Source organism: Dermacentor albipictus, chromosome 1, assembly GCF_038994185.2.
Source record: "Dermacentor albipictus isolate Rhodes 1998 colony chromosome 1, USDA_Dalb.pri_finalv2, whole genome shotgun sequence".
Classification (NCBI taxonomy): domain Eukaryota; kingdom Metazoa; phylum Arthropoda; class Arachnida; order Ixodida; family Ixodidae; genus Dermacentor; species Dermacentor albipictus.
This window is the reverse complement of record NC_091821.1, coordinates 329,717,289-329,735,007: the sequence shown is the minus strand read 5'-3', so window position 1 is coordinate 329,735,007 and position 17,719 is coordinate 329,717,289. Positions and strand designations below refer to the sequence as shown.

At 50.2% G+C, this 17,719-nt stretch overlaps 1 protein-coding gene across 5 annotated transcripts in view; it reads left to right on the top strand.

Annotated features, from left to right (window-relative positions):
• Positions 1–17,719, top strand: part of LOC135909360 (uncharacterized) — a 101,753-nt gene that overhangs the window by 28,085 nt on the left and 55,949 nt on the right. For 2 of the 5 annotated variants that reach the window (XM_065441328.2, XM_065441320.2), the window contains exon 1: positions 9,788–11,235. The exons of 1 other annotated variant lie outside the window; for it this stretch is intronic. In XM_065441328.2, the coding sequence (XP_065297400.1) occupies positions 10,784–11,235 (452 nt within the window). In that variant the 5' untranslated portion in view covers positions 9,788–10,783. Of the gene's footprint in view, positions 1–9,787; positions 11,236–17,719 lie in introns of those variants that run through there. 2 more of the 5 variants (XM_065441332.2, XM_065441312.2) reach the window with 1 other exon arrangement.

The following is a 17,719-nucleotide window of genomic DNA, read 5'->3' as shown; positions in this document are numbered from 1 at the left end:
AGCCTGATCGTTCTGGCAGCTGCTTGATCGTCAGGGCGCCCGCCATCACGCCGCAAAGTCCTGCATGCGACGGGCAATCCAAACGACACTCTTATCGGTGTCGTTCCCCGTCATACGCTGTCTCGGCGTTATACCTACTAAGCCCCCTGTTATTTATCTTTTCCCCCTTCTCTCTGCTTGTCTCTGTCGTCGGCACTTCCTTGAATGCATATATACTAAGCATAGTTTCCCTGGGGCCGCGCTTTCTGCCCCCCCCCCTTTTTTTTTCTCTCTCGTCTTCGTTCCTGCGAAGTTCATTGGCGTAACATTGCGTGACGTAGCATGCGACATCAGAATCGCCGTGCAGCTGCTGTTCCTGCCTGTAGGTCGGCGATAGCTGGAAGCTGTGCCGACCAGGTGCGTTATTTGACGTGGTACGTTAATGGGCTCTTTCTGTTATGAGCCTAACTGAGGCACTTTCAAAAATCTTCGTAGCCGCTTCCGCTTGCTGGCTGTTTAACACGGAGACCATATGTTTGCCCTATATGTAAAGAAACGGTTTCTGGAAAGCTGATATTGTTATTATTATTTTTTTGTCTTCTGGGTTACTTGGGCATTTGTTTTTATTGCGGGTGGCTTGTGCTTGTGCGATTCTAAGCGTGCACCATTGTGCTTTCTCTGCGTGTAATATAGTGCGCAAAGAAAGTCGTTGCGCGCGTGACCCAGATGTTTTTGTACGGGAAATTTACTTTTCCTTGCAAGGCTAACCACAAAATTGAACGCACCTGCGGTTGGTACGGCAGTTTTACTCCACGAGGAAACAAAATGTGTACCCTGTGGCCGCTGGTAGAACGGTGCCGCGTTCTATGGGGATTTCATTACCCTGATAAGAATCAGTCAGTGGTTCTGCCCTCAAAGCAGATCCACTGGCTTGCTATAGTTGCGATTCGAGCGTTCAGAGGACATATCGTATTTAGTATATACGAAAAAACTGAATCTGTTATTTAGGGAGGCTCCATACCGTTGAATAACAGGGATGGCTGTTTCAAACACAAGCCTAGGAACAGAGGAGAAAAATGTGGCGGTGCTGTACGTCAGTACACGGCATAGACGTCAGTGGTGGCCTCGCAACAATGTCACTGTTGTGTAGTTTTTGTTCAGTGCTGCAAATGGAAACGTTCGCTTCAAGATCATGACGGTTTTATGAACATCATGGGGACGTTCGTGCTGTGAAACGAGGCCGTGTGTTCTTCTAAAGTGAAAGAGGACATCTCTTAGAGCGATATTCTGCAGCGATACTCGTATGTGGACATAAATGGCTTCTGTCCATAGCTATGTACTAACGTACCCTGTATTCACGGCGACCACTGGTACATTATACGGATGATGACTCCGCGGGTGTCGAAATTCGAACATATATTGTACAACGTGGTGTAACACGACGCGTTCGCCATTGTGCCGGTGCAAGAACTACACGGGCGCGCTTCGTAAACTATGTCTTTGTCTTGTCTTTGTCTATGTCTTTGTCGCAGTGCCTTTGCCACAAGTACATTATGACAAAAGCATCGCGATAAATGGGATCGCGGAGTAGGCGCCTTCGGCAAGTCAGACATGCATGGACAGACTGCAAAGCCACTTTTAACGTGCAGGTGAAAAGTCTTGTAGTACGTCTATCTAATAGATATTGATTGTTATCCATAATGAGTTGCATTGACCTGCACAGCTGCTGCATATCACCATCTAGCTTGTCGTGGTAGTGGGACCCCGTTCAATCCACGATGGAGTGACGAGCCCGTGCTCAAATTTGTTGTGCGAGATGTGATAGTACAGCAATTCAATGTGCAACCTTGCATCCGTATGCTCGCGTCCTCTTGAGCAAAGTCGCATCCGTGCCAAACCCGAATGCGATGTTCGCGTATATCTGCAGCCGTACTCCCGAAGAAATTCCGTTTAGATTAGCTGCGAGTATCGGCTCCATAGCTCGGCGCGTCAAGCTTGTGCTAAAAAACGAAAAAAAAGAAAAAAAAGAAAAAAAAAACACCACACATAAGAGTGTTATCACCTCTGCCCTATATGTGACCGCGGGTGAATGTGACGTTCGGTATGCGGCTAGATATCCCGTTGCGAAAGGAGGATATGTACACACTGCAAATACGCCTAAGGATTTGTTTGAAGGATGCGACAACGTGTGTTTCGCAAAACTGAGGCAGGCTGGCTACGTCTTTTCGCTGTTCTCCCGCCTCCTTCCACCCCCCTGTGTGGTGCTAATTAAGCTTGTATTGCAGCGCGTCGGTCTGTTTATTGAATAGTTTGCGAGTCACGGTTGGTTGCTTGTCGCATAATTATCGTTTCTCATCCCGTTGTCGCTATGCGAAGGTCTTTGACGAATTGCGCCAAACCGCGCGGCGTGCACTGCGGCCTGTAATGCACGCGCGCCCGTGCATGAAAATAATTATTCGCATCGCATATTTAGCCTCGTTTGGTCGAGAAATACTGTGCATTGAAGTAATGATTTATTTTTTTTTGTTGTTGCTGCTTTCGGCGACGCGTCGGCAACCGCGATCTGCTATATAGTACAAGGATAATTCGTGTAGCTCACGCCGCGATTTCCTTGTTCCCCAACTCCTTACGAGCGGACCCATGACGCGCGTTATTTTCTTTTTCCTTTTTTATTTGCAAGCCACGTGTTATCGATATCTTCCTCGTGGTTGCTTTTATACGAGCGTTATGGAAGAATGTTTTCGCCAGACGATCGTCGCAAACGATCGCTGCATGCTGTTACTGCTGAGGAGCACATGACTAGCCCTAAACGTCCTGGCGAGATTGTGTGGATTTCCCTCTATGTGATGAAATTATTCCAAGGTTGATGTTAAACGAGCGAGCGCACTGGAATGAGTGCATCTTGCAGCGGCGGCGGCTGCGGATCGACGAGAGACGAAGCGATCATCATACGCGAGATGGTCGTCGTCTGCTCGGGTCTGCGCGACGGCTGCAAGCTTGCCGTCTGCTTGCAGGATGCTTGGAGTGCCGCCCATTGTTTGAGGCGGGGTCGTGTCCGCTTCTGGAGAGAGTCAGGCCGACACACACAGAAAAGCGCAAGGTGCGTTGTTCCGCGCGCGCGACGAACGATTGACAATACAAAGCAGTTGCTTTCGCAGACTCGTGTACTGTTCCGTCGTGCGCTGTACTGCATGCACGCCGGCACGCAAACGTGTCGAGGAGATATTTACCTTTCCGATGTTTCTATTGTGAAATCCAGTTGCGTACAGAATGCTACTGGTGTTGCTGCTCCCGCTCTCCTCAGTCACTCTCAGAGCACGCGCTCCGAACACGCTATCGTGGAGAGTGGCGACGCTATATTGGGAACATCGGTAAAACGGCGACCACGGAAACACATTCCTCGCAAGATTTTGGCGTTTTTGTTGTGGCTGGTATCCCAACGTAACACTTTGCGAAACAGAAACGGTGCTAGGTAAGCTACACGTAAAATTCTTTGCACAGCTGTTTCTTTCAAAAAGATGCCTTCTTATCCTTTGCCTGCGCTTTGGAGTTACAATCTAACGGCTGTCGACTGCGTAGCTGCACTTCTGACGTCAAAGCGCCGCGCTCCCACAACACGTGGAAATCGTGCCAGAAGATGTATAGCCTTGTGTCGGCTTATATGGTACCTAATGCAGACCACACATCCTGCACCCTTTCCGCATTTGCAAGTGCCTCATAATCAGATCGTGGTTTCAGCACGTAAAACCCCAGAGTTTAATTTAACTCTCATGAACATCTAATCAGCGCTGGTAGACGGTGGCGTTTGACTGAAAATTGTGCGCTGCATGTGCTCTTAGTTCACTCATGTGACTGATGACGAATGCGCATAGCAGCAAGTGATTTAAACGCGAGGAAAAAATGAGCACGTAGTCTTTCGGCTGTAGCAAGAGCAGATGCGTTCCCTATATCATTGGAAAAAGGTGTTCTGAACTACTTAGCAATCATAAAGAGACAATTGACGTCATCAGACGTGTGTAAAAGAGAGCAGAAGACCGTTTCTCTCTATTGCGAATGGCGCCCCCTATGGCGATTCAGACAACTGCGTAACAAGAAACGACCCGGAACCATGGGCACGTCGTAATCGGTAAATAAAGAAATTAACATTGTACGTACCATGTAATGTGCTTCAGTGCACCGTTCTTCAACACTACAAAACACCATCGCTTGTATGAACATACATCAGGGATGTTCTGCCTAATTTTTTAAAGTGAGAAACACGTGGAATATTGATTTGTTAATCCAGCTAATCGGTCGTACTTATTTTTGTGCCAACCGCACGCTAATGTCTGCATTCTCGCAAACGGCCTTATCTCTGGATATATTTTTAATTTGTATGTTGACGAAAATATATCTGCGGAAAGCAGGACAACAATCATCTCTAAGGCTAGCCTGCATGATGGGGCCCTATAGTCCATTTATAAGCCGATTTGACGCATAAAGGTGTATACATGCAATTAACCGCAGGGCATACATCATTATGATGTGCTTATACATGTGCTGGCCTACCCGAGGATGCTAATTGACAATCGTTTGTTCTTGGGGTTTGCATCGGGGAAGAACAAAATAGATGGCACGTATCAACCATCGTGCTTCCTTCCTTTTTCTTTCTTTATTCCTTTCTGCAACTACGCAATTTCTTTTCGCGGAACCTGAGCAGAGAGAGTGGCGACATACCGTTCATAATACTAGACTCAGTGTCCTGTTATCGCAGCAGCAGAATCTGCCCTTTCTTCTTCACCCTACCGCCACTCCATGCCCGCTGCCCGGTGAGAAAGCTCCGTCACAGTTATGCATCGCAGGAGCGTGACGGCGCGTCGGTTGACGCGCTTTAGCGCTCGTTGACGGGTAGTTGAGCGTGTCGCGGTTGTGCGTCGCCGTACTCCAAGGTGTTGACGTCACCGCGTAATCCAAAGCGATTCCCAGCGACCGTCGTGTGAGCAGCTGCAGTCGCCGCCCACTGCGACTGAACCCGCCATGGAGTCGCGATCACGGTTATCGTCTCAGCAGTTACTCTTACACGGATCTGATTAAACAAACGTAGGCAATGAGTGCTGCATACACTCTCTTCTTGTTTTTATCTTCCAGTTTGCCTCTCTCCTCCGTCTTCGTATTTCGTTGTATTTGCCAGGACGTCGATGGATCACGAAAGAGCTAGATTGCCAGTTTATATGGTTTACGAGTAATTGGAGACGGCATTTGTTACTTTTGAGCATGGTAATAAAGGCATTCTTTATTTGTAGTCTTTTCTCTTTAAAACATTGCCCCACATGACCTATTCGCAGATGACGTATACTGTATGTGCTGGTAGTTTTGGACACTCTGCTAACTGTGAAATTCACTGCGGATAAAGAGCGTGCATAAAATTTTCACATGAATAGTTTAATTGCGGAGTATGTACAGCCTTGATATATGGTCACATTTTACGGCATTACAGAGGCCCCTGCACAACGCATGAATAAAATAAAATAAAAACATAACAATAAAACAAGGTGCACTTTGCCAGAATATATTCGTAAGTACTATGGCTGGCGATGGAGCTTGGACACGTAATGGCAAGGGACTCGCACGGCAGTAGAGTTTCAGTGTGACTTGCCTCCTTCGCCACAGTATAAGAGCATGCATCTTCATAAGGTAGTGCTCGCGAGAGACCCAAGCGCCATTAGCGGCAGCTGGGGTAGCCTTTGCTAAACAGTGTGCAAGTGTGTAGAATGCGCCTCTAGGTTCTGCTTACTCGTACATGCAGAATCATGACGTGCACATACCATTGATAAGTAATCCTGAAGTGTCGGTGTACGGCGGTGACCTCTTCCACTCACTGCTTCGGTATATTGACATCAAGGCGCGATAAAGGTCGGTTGTCACCGCGGTTATGTACGTCTCACTTTGTTAACGTTCGTCGAATTGTTATTCTACTCAACGTGACTGCTTTTGACTGTTTTCCGCAAGATAGACTCGTGCGACGTGACAGCGTTTGTTTAATTCTGCAGGGGTAACGTGACCTATATAGGAGTCTGTGCGGCCAGTTTCACTTCAGCAGCATGGTAGTCCGGTGAATACAATGCGTGTTCGTGGGGCTCGAGCCGCAGTCAACGGGCAGCTTCTCGTAGCGCTGCCCCTGCGATGCCACGGGCCCTATTTCGAACACGTGAAGGCAGCGGTGAAGAAAACGTGGGTTGCTAATTCTCTGCGAACTCTCCTATCGTTCACTCTGCCGCCGCACGGCCAGCCTTCAACGGAAAGATGTGGCCCAGAGGGTAACGTTATCGCAGCTATCATTTGGTCCAATATAGCCACAACGAATTTATTCGGCGGGATGTTTTCACTTCTCAGCAGACCGATCTCGCGAGGAGTTTTACTTCGCCACCGCTACAGTAAAGCATGCCATTAATAGTATACTTAGCGGGCTGAAGGGAAATTTCGGTAAGTACCTAGACAAACTAGCTCGAGAGCCAGAGGGAGGTGGGAATGAAAATATTTTACACTAAGAGTAGGCTTGAGCAGATGCACCCCCGAACTTTTCCCTATAGTTCACTGGAAAAACCAAAATGGCGCTGTATTGGGCGTTTACCTCAATGTTGCCTTGAATCCAAGCACAGCGCCGAGAACTGTACTTTCATCATGGTGCCGACAGGACCGCTGCGCATGGCGCTCTATATGCGACGACATTTGCAGCGTGCATACTTCTGAGAAAGAGCATCGTGCTTATATTTTAAAGCGTATGAGAATAAACAGGAACACAGAGACCGCCACATGTTTTGCTACGTTTCAGTTGATGTTTTACTCATATACGGATCAACAAAGTTTGAGGGGGCCGTTCTGACGGCCAATGCCTCCGTGCATGTGCTCCATGGTCAATGTGCGCCGATCCGGCCATCTTGAGACTACCACCGTGGACAAACGAAACGTAAAAAAAGAAAAAAAAAGAGAAATTTAGCGTAGAAAGTCTTTCGAAAGTCGTAACTCCGGAGCACGACCCCTCACCGCCACTTACCCAGTCGACAAAGGTGGTACATAGACCTCACACTAAGCGTATTAACCTAAATCATGCCGACGTTACACGAATTGACTAAAGCGGAAATGCTGCAACTCGTTCGCGTTTTGCACGACGTACAGTACGTCGTGCGAGAGTAACAACCTATACCATTTCTAGGTCCGGCGTATTTAAAAAAAAAATGCAAGAAAAACAAAGAACAAGCAGTGCGTGTCGTGGTTAAGAGGAAGCTTTAGCTCGGGTCCAACTCCGACGCGGCCTATTCAAATACAGGTAAAACGCAGAAACACTTTTTCTGAGATAGCCTCTCCACCGGTTTTAATTAAATTTGTTGCATTTGAGAGAGAATGTTGAATTCTAGTCACTGTTGGAAGCGGAAGTTCGATTCAGGGCCTGATTTTTGTGAAAAGGAATTTTCAAAAATCTGAAAGTTCGAAAAAGAAAATGAAAGCGCGAAGTTTGCAAATTAATAGCTCTGCATCAAGAACAGATATCGCGGTTCTGCAAACGGCATCCGTTAGATCATTCAAAGCGGACAAATTCGATATGTGAATTTATATCTTACGTGAATTGGTTACGTTGTGTACAAGGGTTCTGTAAAAACTTTATTTCCATATTACTAACTTTTTTTTTTTAAATTATGCGTAACATATCAATTTCGTCCGCTTTAGATGTACTATTAGAGGCAATTCACACATTTGTGATATCATTTTTCGTTGCTGAGTTAGAGTTTTGAACTTGATAGTTTCGTTTTTTGAAAATTTCCGCTTTTTGCCAATTTTTTATAAAGAAACTGACGACCTAAATCAAAAATTTGAAACCAACAGTCACTAGATGTTAAGTTTTTCTTTTAAATTGCAACAAACCTTGTCAAATTTGGCGCAGTGGTTGCAGAGAAAAACGTATTCTCCTTTTACATGTATTTAGATAGGAGCACCCGAGCTGACGCTTCTTCTTAACTCGCCTCGGACGGCATGCAATTTAGCTTGCGAACTCTCTTGCGTCCGCGTTTCGCTCTGTTCGTCCTTTTTTAAACGGCTTCATGTGTGCCTGGGCAAGGACGTTCGATTTCCGGGCAGCCGTTAGCAACGTCCCGGTCAAGTGTGTCAGCCGACGGCCGCGGTGAGGCCGACGTCCATCCTTCGCGTCCGTCCACGTTTGACAGTGATCGCGCACGGGCAAGTAAGTTATGGGCCGCGCGGCTGATTCTTGCCTGTCCAGTCGCGAAGCGCGTCGGGATAAGGAGGTTGACCTGTTGGCCAGAAAGGGAGCTCGCAATATCCGCCCGGTGTTTTCGCCCTTATCTCTGCCCCTGCATGGTGGCAACGCCGAGATGGCGGTGCCTCTTCGGTGGTTACGGCTCTCTTGTTTTGCCTGCTCCTGCACCCTTTCGGCGGGCGTTCAAATAAAGGTGCGAGCCGAACGTCACGCCATCGTTATCGTCCTCGACGGTCCGGTGATAACATTAGTATTCCGTGCGGAAACAAACGACGTTGACGGTCGTCGCTATCGACGGGCATCACCTCGGGAAGCTACCATGCCTGCGAGTGCTCGAGCATGTTCGAAAGCTTGGCGCACCTAAGTACAGACGCGGGTGTTTTGAGCTTCGGGTGGAGACCGCCCTGGCGGAGCAACTCGTTCCTGATGTTGCTCGTTGGGAGGAGGGGTGTGGTCTCGGCATCACCAGAGTCCATGGAAGGACTCTGGTATCACCTAGGAAGAGGGGAATCAAAGGGTACCGGCGACGAATCGCACTTGGCCACTACTTAGCTGTAACCCCCCCCCTTTTTTTTTTTTGCATTAGATGCACTGCTTACCGCATGGTGTACTGGAGTAGTCGGACATAAGGGTAAAAGCTCGCTCCACACAGGCGCTGAGGTGGTTTGTAATACTTCGTCGCATTCCCGCCCACGTTCTGTAAGTACTTTACGCGCATTAACTTGCTGGAATGCGCTATAGTGACGTGACCATTCGTGAATACGCTGAAGGTATAGCTGCGTAGGAGTGGCCGTCATGAATATGAAGAAAATAATTGCTTAGGTAATACCGTGATTTCGCTTGGCAATCCTTAACGAGCATCGAACGTTTTGTACGTAAACGAGGGACGGAAGTACCTACAGCGAGAAAATCGAGGTAGCATCTAATGATACTGCCAAGTGAAAAATAGCGACGAGTGAAGGGAGTCAGCCGCGTCTTTTTATGTTTTCATTATTTAACCTAACGAACTAACCCGAAAGCAACACCTGCTGCATTTAAGCACGAACAAATTTCGAATAGTGTTTCTCGGGGCGCTTTTCGCTGACGCGGAGGAGGCAACGAGGCGTGTCTTTTCTATATACAAAAACTGTTTTGAAAGTGGTGCCGCATTACGTGGAAGACGTTACATAAAAAAATAAAAGCGCGAGCACGAAACTGAAAGGGGATAGAACGAGTGCTAGGTTCATCTCTCTCTCTCTCTCGCGCGCGCACGCACGCACGCACGCACGCACGCACGCACGCACGCACACACACACACACACACACACACACACACACTTTCCCAGGGTAGGTAAGCGAATATGCTGGTGAAAGGGCGTGTGAGAGGGGTATAGGTTCTGCTTTTCCTTTGTTTGCTCCGCTGCTCGCGTGCCCGTTTTCCTCGAAAAATGCACTTCATCAACGGCGGAGGCGGCAGGGCGAGGGTGCGGAGCCCTCCTTCCTTCCTCCGCGAACTTCTCTGTGGGTAACCGGGCGACGACAAAAGGGTGGTAGCCGCACTGCGGTGTAATTGCCTCGGTGGCGGCGGCACGAGCGCCGACGCTGCGTAGTCAGCTCTTCCCTGACGCCACTGCTACGCTGCCGAAGCGGCCACAGAGCGGCAGCCAGTGGGCCCCGCGCGTCACGACGACGCCAGTCGGCCTACCTGTCTGCCGGCCGACGACAACGACATTAAAGAACGAGATGAGGAAAACTTCCCCGGGACCTCCCTCTTCTCCGCTGCTAGTGGTGTGGCATTGCGCACGTGCGCCGGTCGCGCTCTCGAGAGTGTGTGTGCCGAGAGCGGAGGGGGGGGGGGTTGGAAAGACCCCCGCGGCGGCGATCGTGAGCGGTGTGCGGAGCAGCCAGAGGCCAGCCCCTCGCGCGACGCTCCTCTTCTCCGACCGACGTTCGACCTTCACATCGGCGAGCGAGCGAGGTGCACCTCCCGGCCCACCTCTCCGCCCGCGGTTGTGGAGAAGAGAAAACGAAGTAAAAGAAGAGGTTTAGTCGGTTCAGCGGCTCCTCGCCGGCCCGCGGGACAATAAATACAGAGACGGGGGAAAAAGGCAAGAAAAAAAAAAGTGCCACAGCACACTGGCGACGACGCAAAAGAACAGCAGCAGACAGGGAAGCCGAGGAGGGAAATAGCGCTGCCGTGGTGGTGGTGCTGGTGGTGGCGGCGGCGTCTGTCCGTGGTTGGACTGGAGGTGCGCGAGAGAGGAGGACCCAACCCGGAGGCACGAGAAGACTTCGCTTTCGGTCTCGCCGGTCGTCGTCGTGGTGGTGGTTTCTGGCGCGGTGTCTTCGCCGCCGCCGCTTGCGCGCGCGCGCGCGCGCTTTTCGTTATCGGTTTAAGAGGAGCGTGTAAACAGGAGCGCCACGCTCGAGGCACGCCCGCGTCCCTGGAGCGCCGCGCAGCATTCGACGCGAAGGAGAATGCCTGTCGACGCCGCCGTCTTATTCTTCTCCCGCCGTACTCGCCTCACCCGGTGTTGTAGGTCTCGTGCTCCTCGCAACTGTCTGCAGTAGAACATGGAAGTGTCTCGCACCCATCGTCGTCGTCGGCGGCCGTCCCATCAGCGCCAGAAGCAGAACAGCATCCGGCTCTGGGACCTCGGGTGGGGCCTTTGGGGAGCGTTCAAGTTCGTGCTGGCGTCGCTGCTCGGCGGGCCGCTGCGGCGCGCCCGTCTTCTGGCCGAAGGGCAGCGGTGCGCCGGCGACACGCCTTCCCCGCTGACGTCTTCGCCCGAAAAGCAGTCGTCGCTGCGGCGGGTCTCGAAGAGCAGCTCCAAGGCATCCGAAGTATGCGGCCGCTCGTGGATTACGTGGGTGGCGATGCTGGCCAGCCCTCGCGTGTGGCTGCGCGCCGGCACCGGTTTTCTCTGGTTGCTGGTCTGCCGCTGGACGTCGCTGATCAACTTGACCCTTCGCTGGACCTCCGCCTTCTTGGTCGTGCTCAAGGATGCCGATGCCAAGAGCACCCGGTGAGCAGCTAGCCAGTAGATGGGGGCGCGGGCACGTGGTGACATGAATAACGCTGTTGTGGAAACGCGTTGGGCATTTGTTTGTGCAGGTGACGGAAGCAGTGTTATTTATTTTCTATTTAGTTTATCGCTTTATTTATTTGGGTTTCGCTAGTCTGCGAGATAACAGCTAGATCGGCCGGTGGTTTGGGGAAATAAATGGTCGGCGAAACCATCGACAGACCGTGACAGGTTGCGTCGAATGGTGGTGGACCTTCGTTAATGCAACGCGCATACTCACTCATGCACCGGTGGCATACCGTGAAGTTGTGAATGCTAAGATGCAGCCTAATATCCCTTTTCCGGCAAATGGGCTCCGTTTGTTCGTTCGGAGCTCCAGAACATGAGGTCCTTCCAGGTTGTTCTGGTGTTCTTTCGCAAATATCATTGCTTAATTGCGAGTAAGGTAACATTGTTAATATGACTATAGATTCTTAAGGACCATTATTCCAGCCGTCACTAATTTTTTTATTCTTCTACGTAGTCATCGAAGGCTCATAAGCCAGAATAGTAATCTGTTCGGCTAGTTGGTTTGACATGATTCATATAGATTTGACGCGTCATAGAGCGTGCGAGAAGAATTGCATTTAGCACAACATGCTAGACTGAACATGTCTTGATGCAGATGGTGATTGTCGTTGTGACCCAACATTTATTGCACGCTCCTAAGACAGTGACCTGTTATCGCTGTGAGCTATCGGGATAAATTAACGTACATGCGAGAGCCGCTGGCATAACTATGGGCCATGTTTATTAATTTTCGCGCTTTTATTTATATTCTCTTTAACGTCGCCCAAAGTTCAAGAATGACATAGTCGCAAGCAGCACAGTTAAATTTGTAATTGTTTCCTGCAGGATTTCACTTGATTACGTCATAGCTCCCGTTTCGAAAATACCTCGAGCCTCTGACGCGGACCAGGGTTGGAAAAGTTATTAATCCTAGAGCTTGTCACCTTGGCATTCTTGGACATGCCTACTGAATTGCAGTATGAGCATGTCCAATACATTCCGTTTGGGCGAGAGTGTACACTTGTTCATTCGTCGCATTTGCTGTGTCACCCCGTATGTGTTTTTATTCTACCTGGTTTCTTTTAATGGGAACTGGTTCATTAAAGATCTTTAGCAGATCACATAGTTATGTCACACCAACTGGATTACTTTCAAAGGTGGAAGTTATTTGCAGCACGAATCGCAGTGTGATGTTAGTGAAGTTCTACCAATTCACTTCTTAAATATTTACTTTAGGGCATATATGTACCGAATTCGGAATTCTAGCCGCGCCGGGCTCTAGGGAAGTTTTATCCATTTATCAGAAATACTGTGATTGACACCAATGTCGAAAAATACGTTCTCCGAATCTGTGGCAAAATACATTCATCTTCCAGAGAAACCGTGTCAGCACCACGAAAAAAAAAAATATGAATTTTTGGGTCACGTACCCTAAGGTGAATAATAAAGAATTCATTTATTGAAACTTTGTTAACGTCACACAGCGATTTGTCGTGCGAGCAATGTTCACCTCTTAATTTAATGCAGTTGGCGTGAAAGAATTTTGCACCTGTCATATGATATGTTTAACAAATCAGTTTACATGGACAACACACCTGCTATACTGTGCGTAACGTTTAACAAGCGTAATATGACATTTCACATTTGCTTCCCCGTTTTGGTGGTTCTATGAAAATAGCAAATACGTTGCGATAAGCACCTTATTTGCGTGCCTTTACGTGTATGATCTTATCTGCGGTCACTCCTTGCATACTGATTAGGTGATGCTTGGAAGCGTGGCGCCTCACCAGCCGGAAAATAAGCTCTAAGGGATATACCCGCGTTATCGGCGAGATTCACGCTCACACGCATGGTTCAGGACGCCTTACGAATCGGCATGCTCACGGCATGGGGTTCAGCCGTTTACGTGCCGATGCCGCGAAGCAGGAGTCGCGTACTAACGTGTGCTCCTTGTCGCACGGCACTGCGATCACGCTTCTTGTTTTTGCTGTCTGGACAGTTCTCTCCAAAAGTTTGCAGGACGTTGCGCGCTTTCAAGCGCTGTTTCTGGGTTCTTTGGTCGGACATCCGTATCGCATCAGCTGGCGCGCTCTGATCTGTCGACGGGGAAGAGTCTGACTTGTCCCTCGCATATTGTAGCTCTGGCCATTCAGTAGGACTGTAGTAGCATAGTGGTCCTGTCCCAGAGGCATATATTGCAAGGGTTGCAACGGTTCGTTGTATGGTTCGTTGCCAGCACGCAGTTTGGCCTTGGGAGGTTTTGAATATGGGACGGCGGTAGAGCCTTAGAGGTGACAACCTATAATTTTGGCACCGGTATTACAACGGGGATTGGACATGAAGGCCCATAGACTAACCTTTCTTCAACCTACTGTCGCTCGCGCTCAGTATTACCCACAACGCGCGGCCACTTTGTAGTGCCTGCCCCTTCTCAATTAAGCAGGCGTTGTATTGAAAATTTACCGTGTCTTCTCACTGTACTTTGATTTCGTAAGTGGCTAGTGGTCCGCTGACATGCATGGACCTTTTAAAGGTCGTTGAATTGTCCAAAACGCCCCTGTTTTAAGCGGTCACACAAGCTATGCCGTTGTTGTCTCGAACCGGCAGCCGCATCTGTTCACCGAGTGTGACATCTGCGGCAAGTTTCTTTTTCCTTAAAAAAAAAAAAAATCTCAAGCCATATAATACTAGTCTGCAAGCCCAAGTGTATTGTAACGAGAAATTGTCGCGGTAGAGCCGGTCGTCCGCACGCCTTGCGCACGCTGTGCCTGTCTGTTGCGGAAAGTTTCCGTCGTTTCGCTGCTTCCTCCTGTATATTGCAGCACCGGCTGGCCGAAAGAGAACTTACTCCTTCAATTTTCCCCGTGTCTCTGAGCATAAACGCATGATTTCTTTCTTTCTTGTGGTCGCTGAAACGCCCTGCTTGCAAAGGTGTCGCAGAGCGCGCGCCTTCAGAGCGAAGCGAGCGTAAACTTCGTAAGGGGGGATTTCACCTTCCGTCGTCGCACCCTCCTCTTGCCTCTAGGTGCGTGGTGCCACATATATTTATTTGCCTCGGCTTATCGCAACGCTTTCACCCGTGGCGTTTGCTTTTCCCACGAGAGAGAGAGATGTGTGCGTGTGTGTATACGCCGGTGTGGGAGGAAGTTGCTTATTTGTGTCGCTTCAGCACCGTTACACATTCGCGTGAGACTGCGTCTGCTTGCTTGCTCGCGTGCGGACTGGATGGCATGCCCGATTTGTGCATCTGTGTGCGCGTGCGTGCGGTGGCATGTCATAGCATGCCGTCATGCTCCGCCGCGTCCGGTTACGCAAGCGAGCTCCAACGGCGGCAAGTAGGTTCTGCGTTCCTCTTTCTGTTCCGTATACCAGATGTGTGGTGTCTTTATTTTGCCCGAGCTCGACGCGCCGGCACGACCTGCGTTCGATCGTGGGGCGCCGCGTTGACCCAACGCGGGAAGCAACAAGCGGCAGCGGTTGCTGTGGGGAGGTGGGCGCATTTCATAAATCTCGGCGGCGTGCATCACGCCCCCCCCCCCCCCCCTCCCCTCCCGGTTGTCGGTGCGCCCAGTGTGCCCTCGGGCGAGTTCCGATTGCCGAGGTCGACATCAGCGATGCGCTCGAGCCACGCGTCCCGGTCGCCGGGCGTCCTCTTCCCGCAGGAGGTTATTTGCATCCGCGTTTTGTGCCGCGCGCTCGCGTGTGTGTGTGTGTGTGCCGCTCGACGAGTTCGGCGCTGCTGCGTGTCGTCATTAGCTTGGCCCGTAATCGACAGGGAATCGTTATTCGCGCCGCTTTCCCGATACGTGCCGCAAATGAATGCCGCCTCTGTTGCTTCTACTTTTGTTTTCCTTTCCTTTAACCTTGACATCGTCGCCGGCATGTACTACGCCGGTCCCTTTCCGGCCCCAGGTTATCACTCCGTTACGGAGGCTGTGTCCTGGTGTGCTACTCTGGACACAGTCGCATTCTTTTGTTTGAGTCTGTGAGCGCGCAACCGCCCGCCAACCTAATCAGGACAGATGCGATGGTGAACTCTACAATGGTTACAGTCAGAATAAACAGCCCGGGACACAGGCTGCTGATTTTCCAATAGCTTTGGGACAGTCTGGGGATACACGTGACTTTTCCCGTAGCCCAACTTTGGTTCGTCGCGGGTGTCCCGTGTCTCTACGTGGAACACTGGCTGCTTTCGAAATCAGCTGTGTTGCCTCATTCGATTGTCCACCGGGCGTATCGCGGCATCTGGGATCTCCTTTTAGCTCTGCATATACTGCGGTCTTCACGCGAATCGACTTGTGCCCTTCAGTGAGACATCAAGGGTAGCCAACAGTGGATTACGTGGTGTCGGTGGTGTTGTCGGAGCTCCTGACAATGAACGCCGTCAACAAGCTCCTCTTCTGACGGAATAGTGGCGCCACACCACCACCGTCCATCCCGTCCATAACCAGGGCAGACGCAAGGCCAGAGCAGCAGCCATCCTCAAACAGATCAAGCAACGAGACATTAGAGCAAGCTTCGTCGACGCCGCGGAGTACAGCGATGGGAAGACCTTTGCCATCGTTGTGGTCGACTCCAGGGGCAAGATTTCTAATTGCGCCTCCATTCGCACTTCAGACCCCGGAGTCGCCGAGCAAGCCGCCATCGCCCTCGCCCTGCTAGACGGTCATGGGTCCGAGATATATAGCGATTCCAAAACGGCAGTTAGGGCTTTTCAGTAGGGTTGCATCGCCAAGCAAGCTGCTCGTCTTCTTAGCAACTCGAGTCGATATGCCCTCACGCATCATTCAATCCACTGGTTTCCAGCTCACGTAGGGTCGGTCGAGGGTGCTCCCCTGAACCTGAATGAGTCTGCTCACGAGGCTGCGCGTGACCTCACCGACCGCGCTTCCTCTGCAAGAAGCACCGACTCCCCTCCTCCCTACGGCCACAGGGATGCTCCCGCTACTCACAACGAGATTATTAAATTCTTCTACATGTCTAGAAGGGTCTTTCCACCCCCTCACCCCAGGTTGAATAGGGCGCAAGTCGTTTCTCTTAGGCTTCTGCAGACCAGTACATATCCGTGTCTGTCCGTTCTCCACGAGGCTTACCCGGACGTGTATCGCGACGACGCCTGCCCCTCCTGCGGGCAGACCTCCACTCTAGCGCACATGCTGTGGGAGTGCGGGTCGACATACCCCAAGTTCATCAAGGAGGAGTGGGACTCGCTTCTGCGTAGCCCCGCTCTAGAAAAGCAAATCCTGGCTGTCCGGCGTGCCCGCGACCGGGCCGGTGGGCTAGACCTGCCGGTCCCGACGTGGGACTAGCCGGCTGCGCGACGAGTTCGCGTCCTCGCCGGACCTACAATAAAAGTTTCCTCACTCACTCACTCACACCACCGGAGTATCGCGCGTTGACATTAGCCACATTGAAAAGCGCCTGCCACTCGTGGATCTCGCCGTAGAATTCATTAGAGGCATATCGCCTCCTCTGACGTATCCGCACTGATGCATCTTTAATTTAGAATACCCGCCTCCACGCACTCTCCGCATTTGACCCGTCTACGCTCGAGGGTGGCATGCAGCTATTGTCTGCTTGGTTAGCGAAGACTTTGCTGCTGGCTATAATGGCAACGTTTTGGATACCTTGGCAGGAGATACCCGCGCTTGCGGAGGAAATCCGCACATTATACTTGAATTCGTGTGCAGCACTGGCGTATATTTACTTTAAGGGGAACATACACAGTAAACTAGCGATAAAGTGTCCTTAAGCACTCTAGCGGAGGTCTTTCCTCTCTTTGTCCCGTGGAGGTATACGTTGCTCCGTGCCATTCCTACTGTCGCTTGTAAACCTACTTTCTTTCCCCTTACCTCACTATTGTAGGCTAGAGCAACCTGCCTCTTCCCTGCCATTTAAAGGAGTAAGCTGACGTGACATGATTCGATTTCTTTCTATTCCCTTAGTTTTTTTTCGTTAAATAAAGGTCTGAATCTTCGCAAATTTCTGGGAAAATACTAGCAAGCGCCAGAGCGCCCTAAGTAATTCACTCTAATACTTCTTTTGTACGAACCAGTCTCGGTACCCAGAGGGTGCGTGAGCCATGACGTCACTATTTTGGCTCGCTTCGTTCCTCTAATCGCTGTAGTGTGGTTGCCGCACTCAAACGCAGTCATACCCGCGCGCGGCGCTCTTTGTTTAGTATTATTTTTTAAATGAGCAACACCATTGTACCTATAGCGTTATTGCTACGTGACGTCAGCAAATTTTGCTCTCCGTCGTGACATCACGATTATTTCGATGATGCCAGGCCCGGAAATTCGAAACAACTTTAGTATCAAAGTTTACTTTGATACTAAATTTGTCTGTTTATGTAACTGTTTGATAACCGTCAATTTTACTTGCGAGAGAAGTGCGTGATAGTTCCTATACAATCTCGAAAGTATCTGTCACTGGC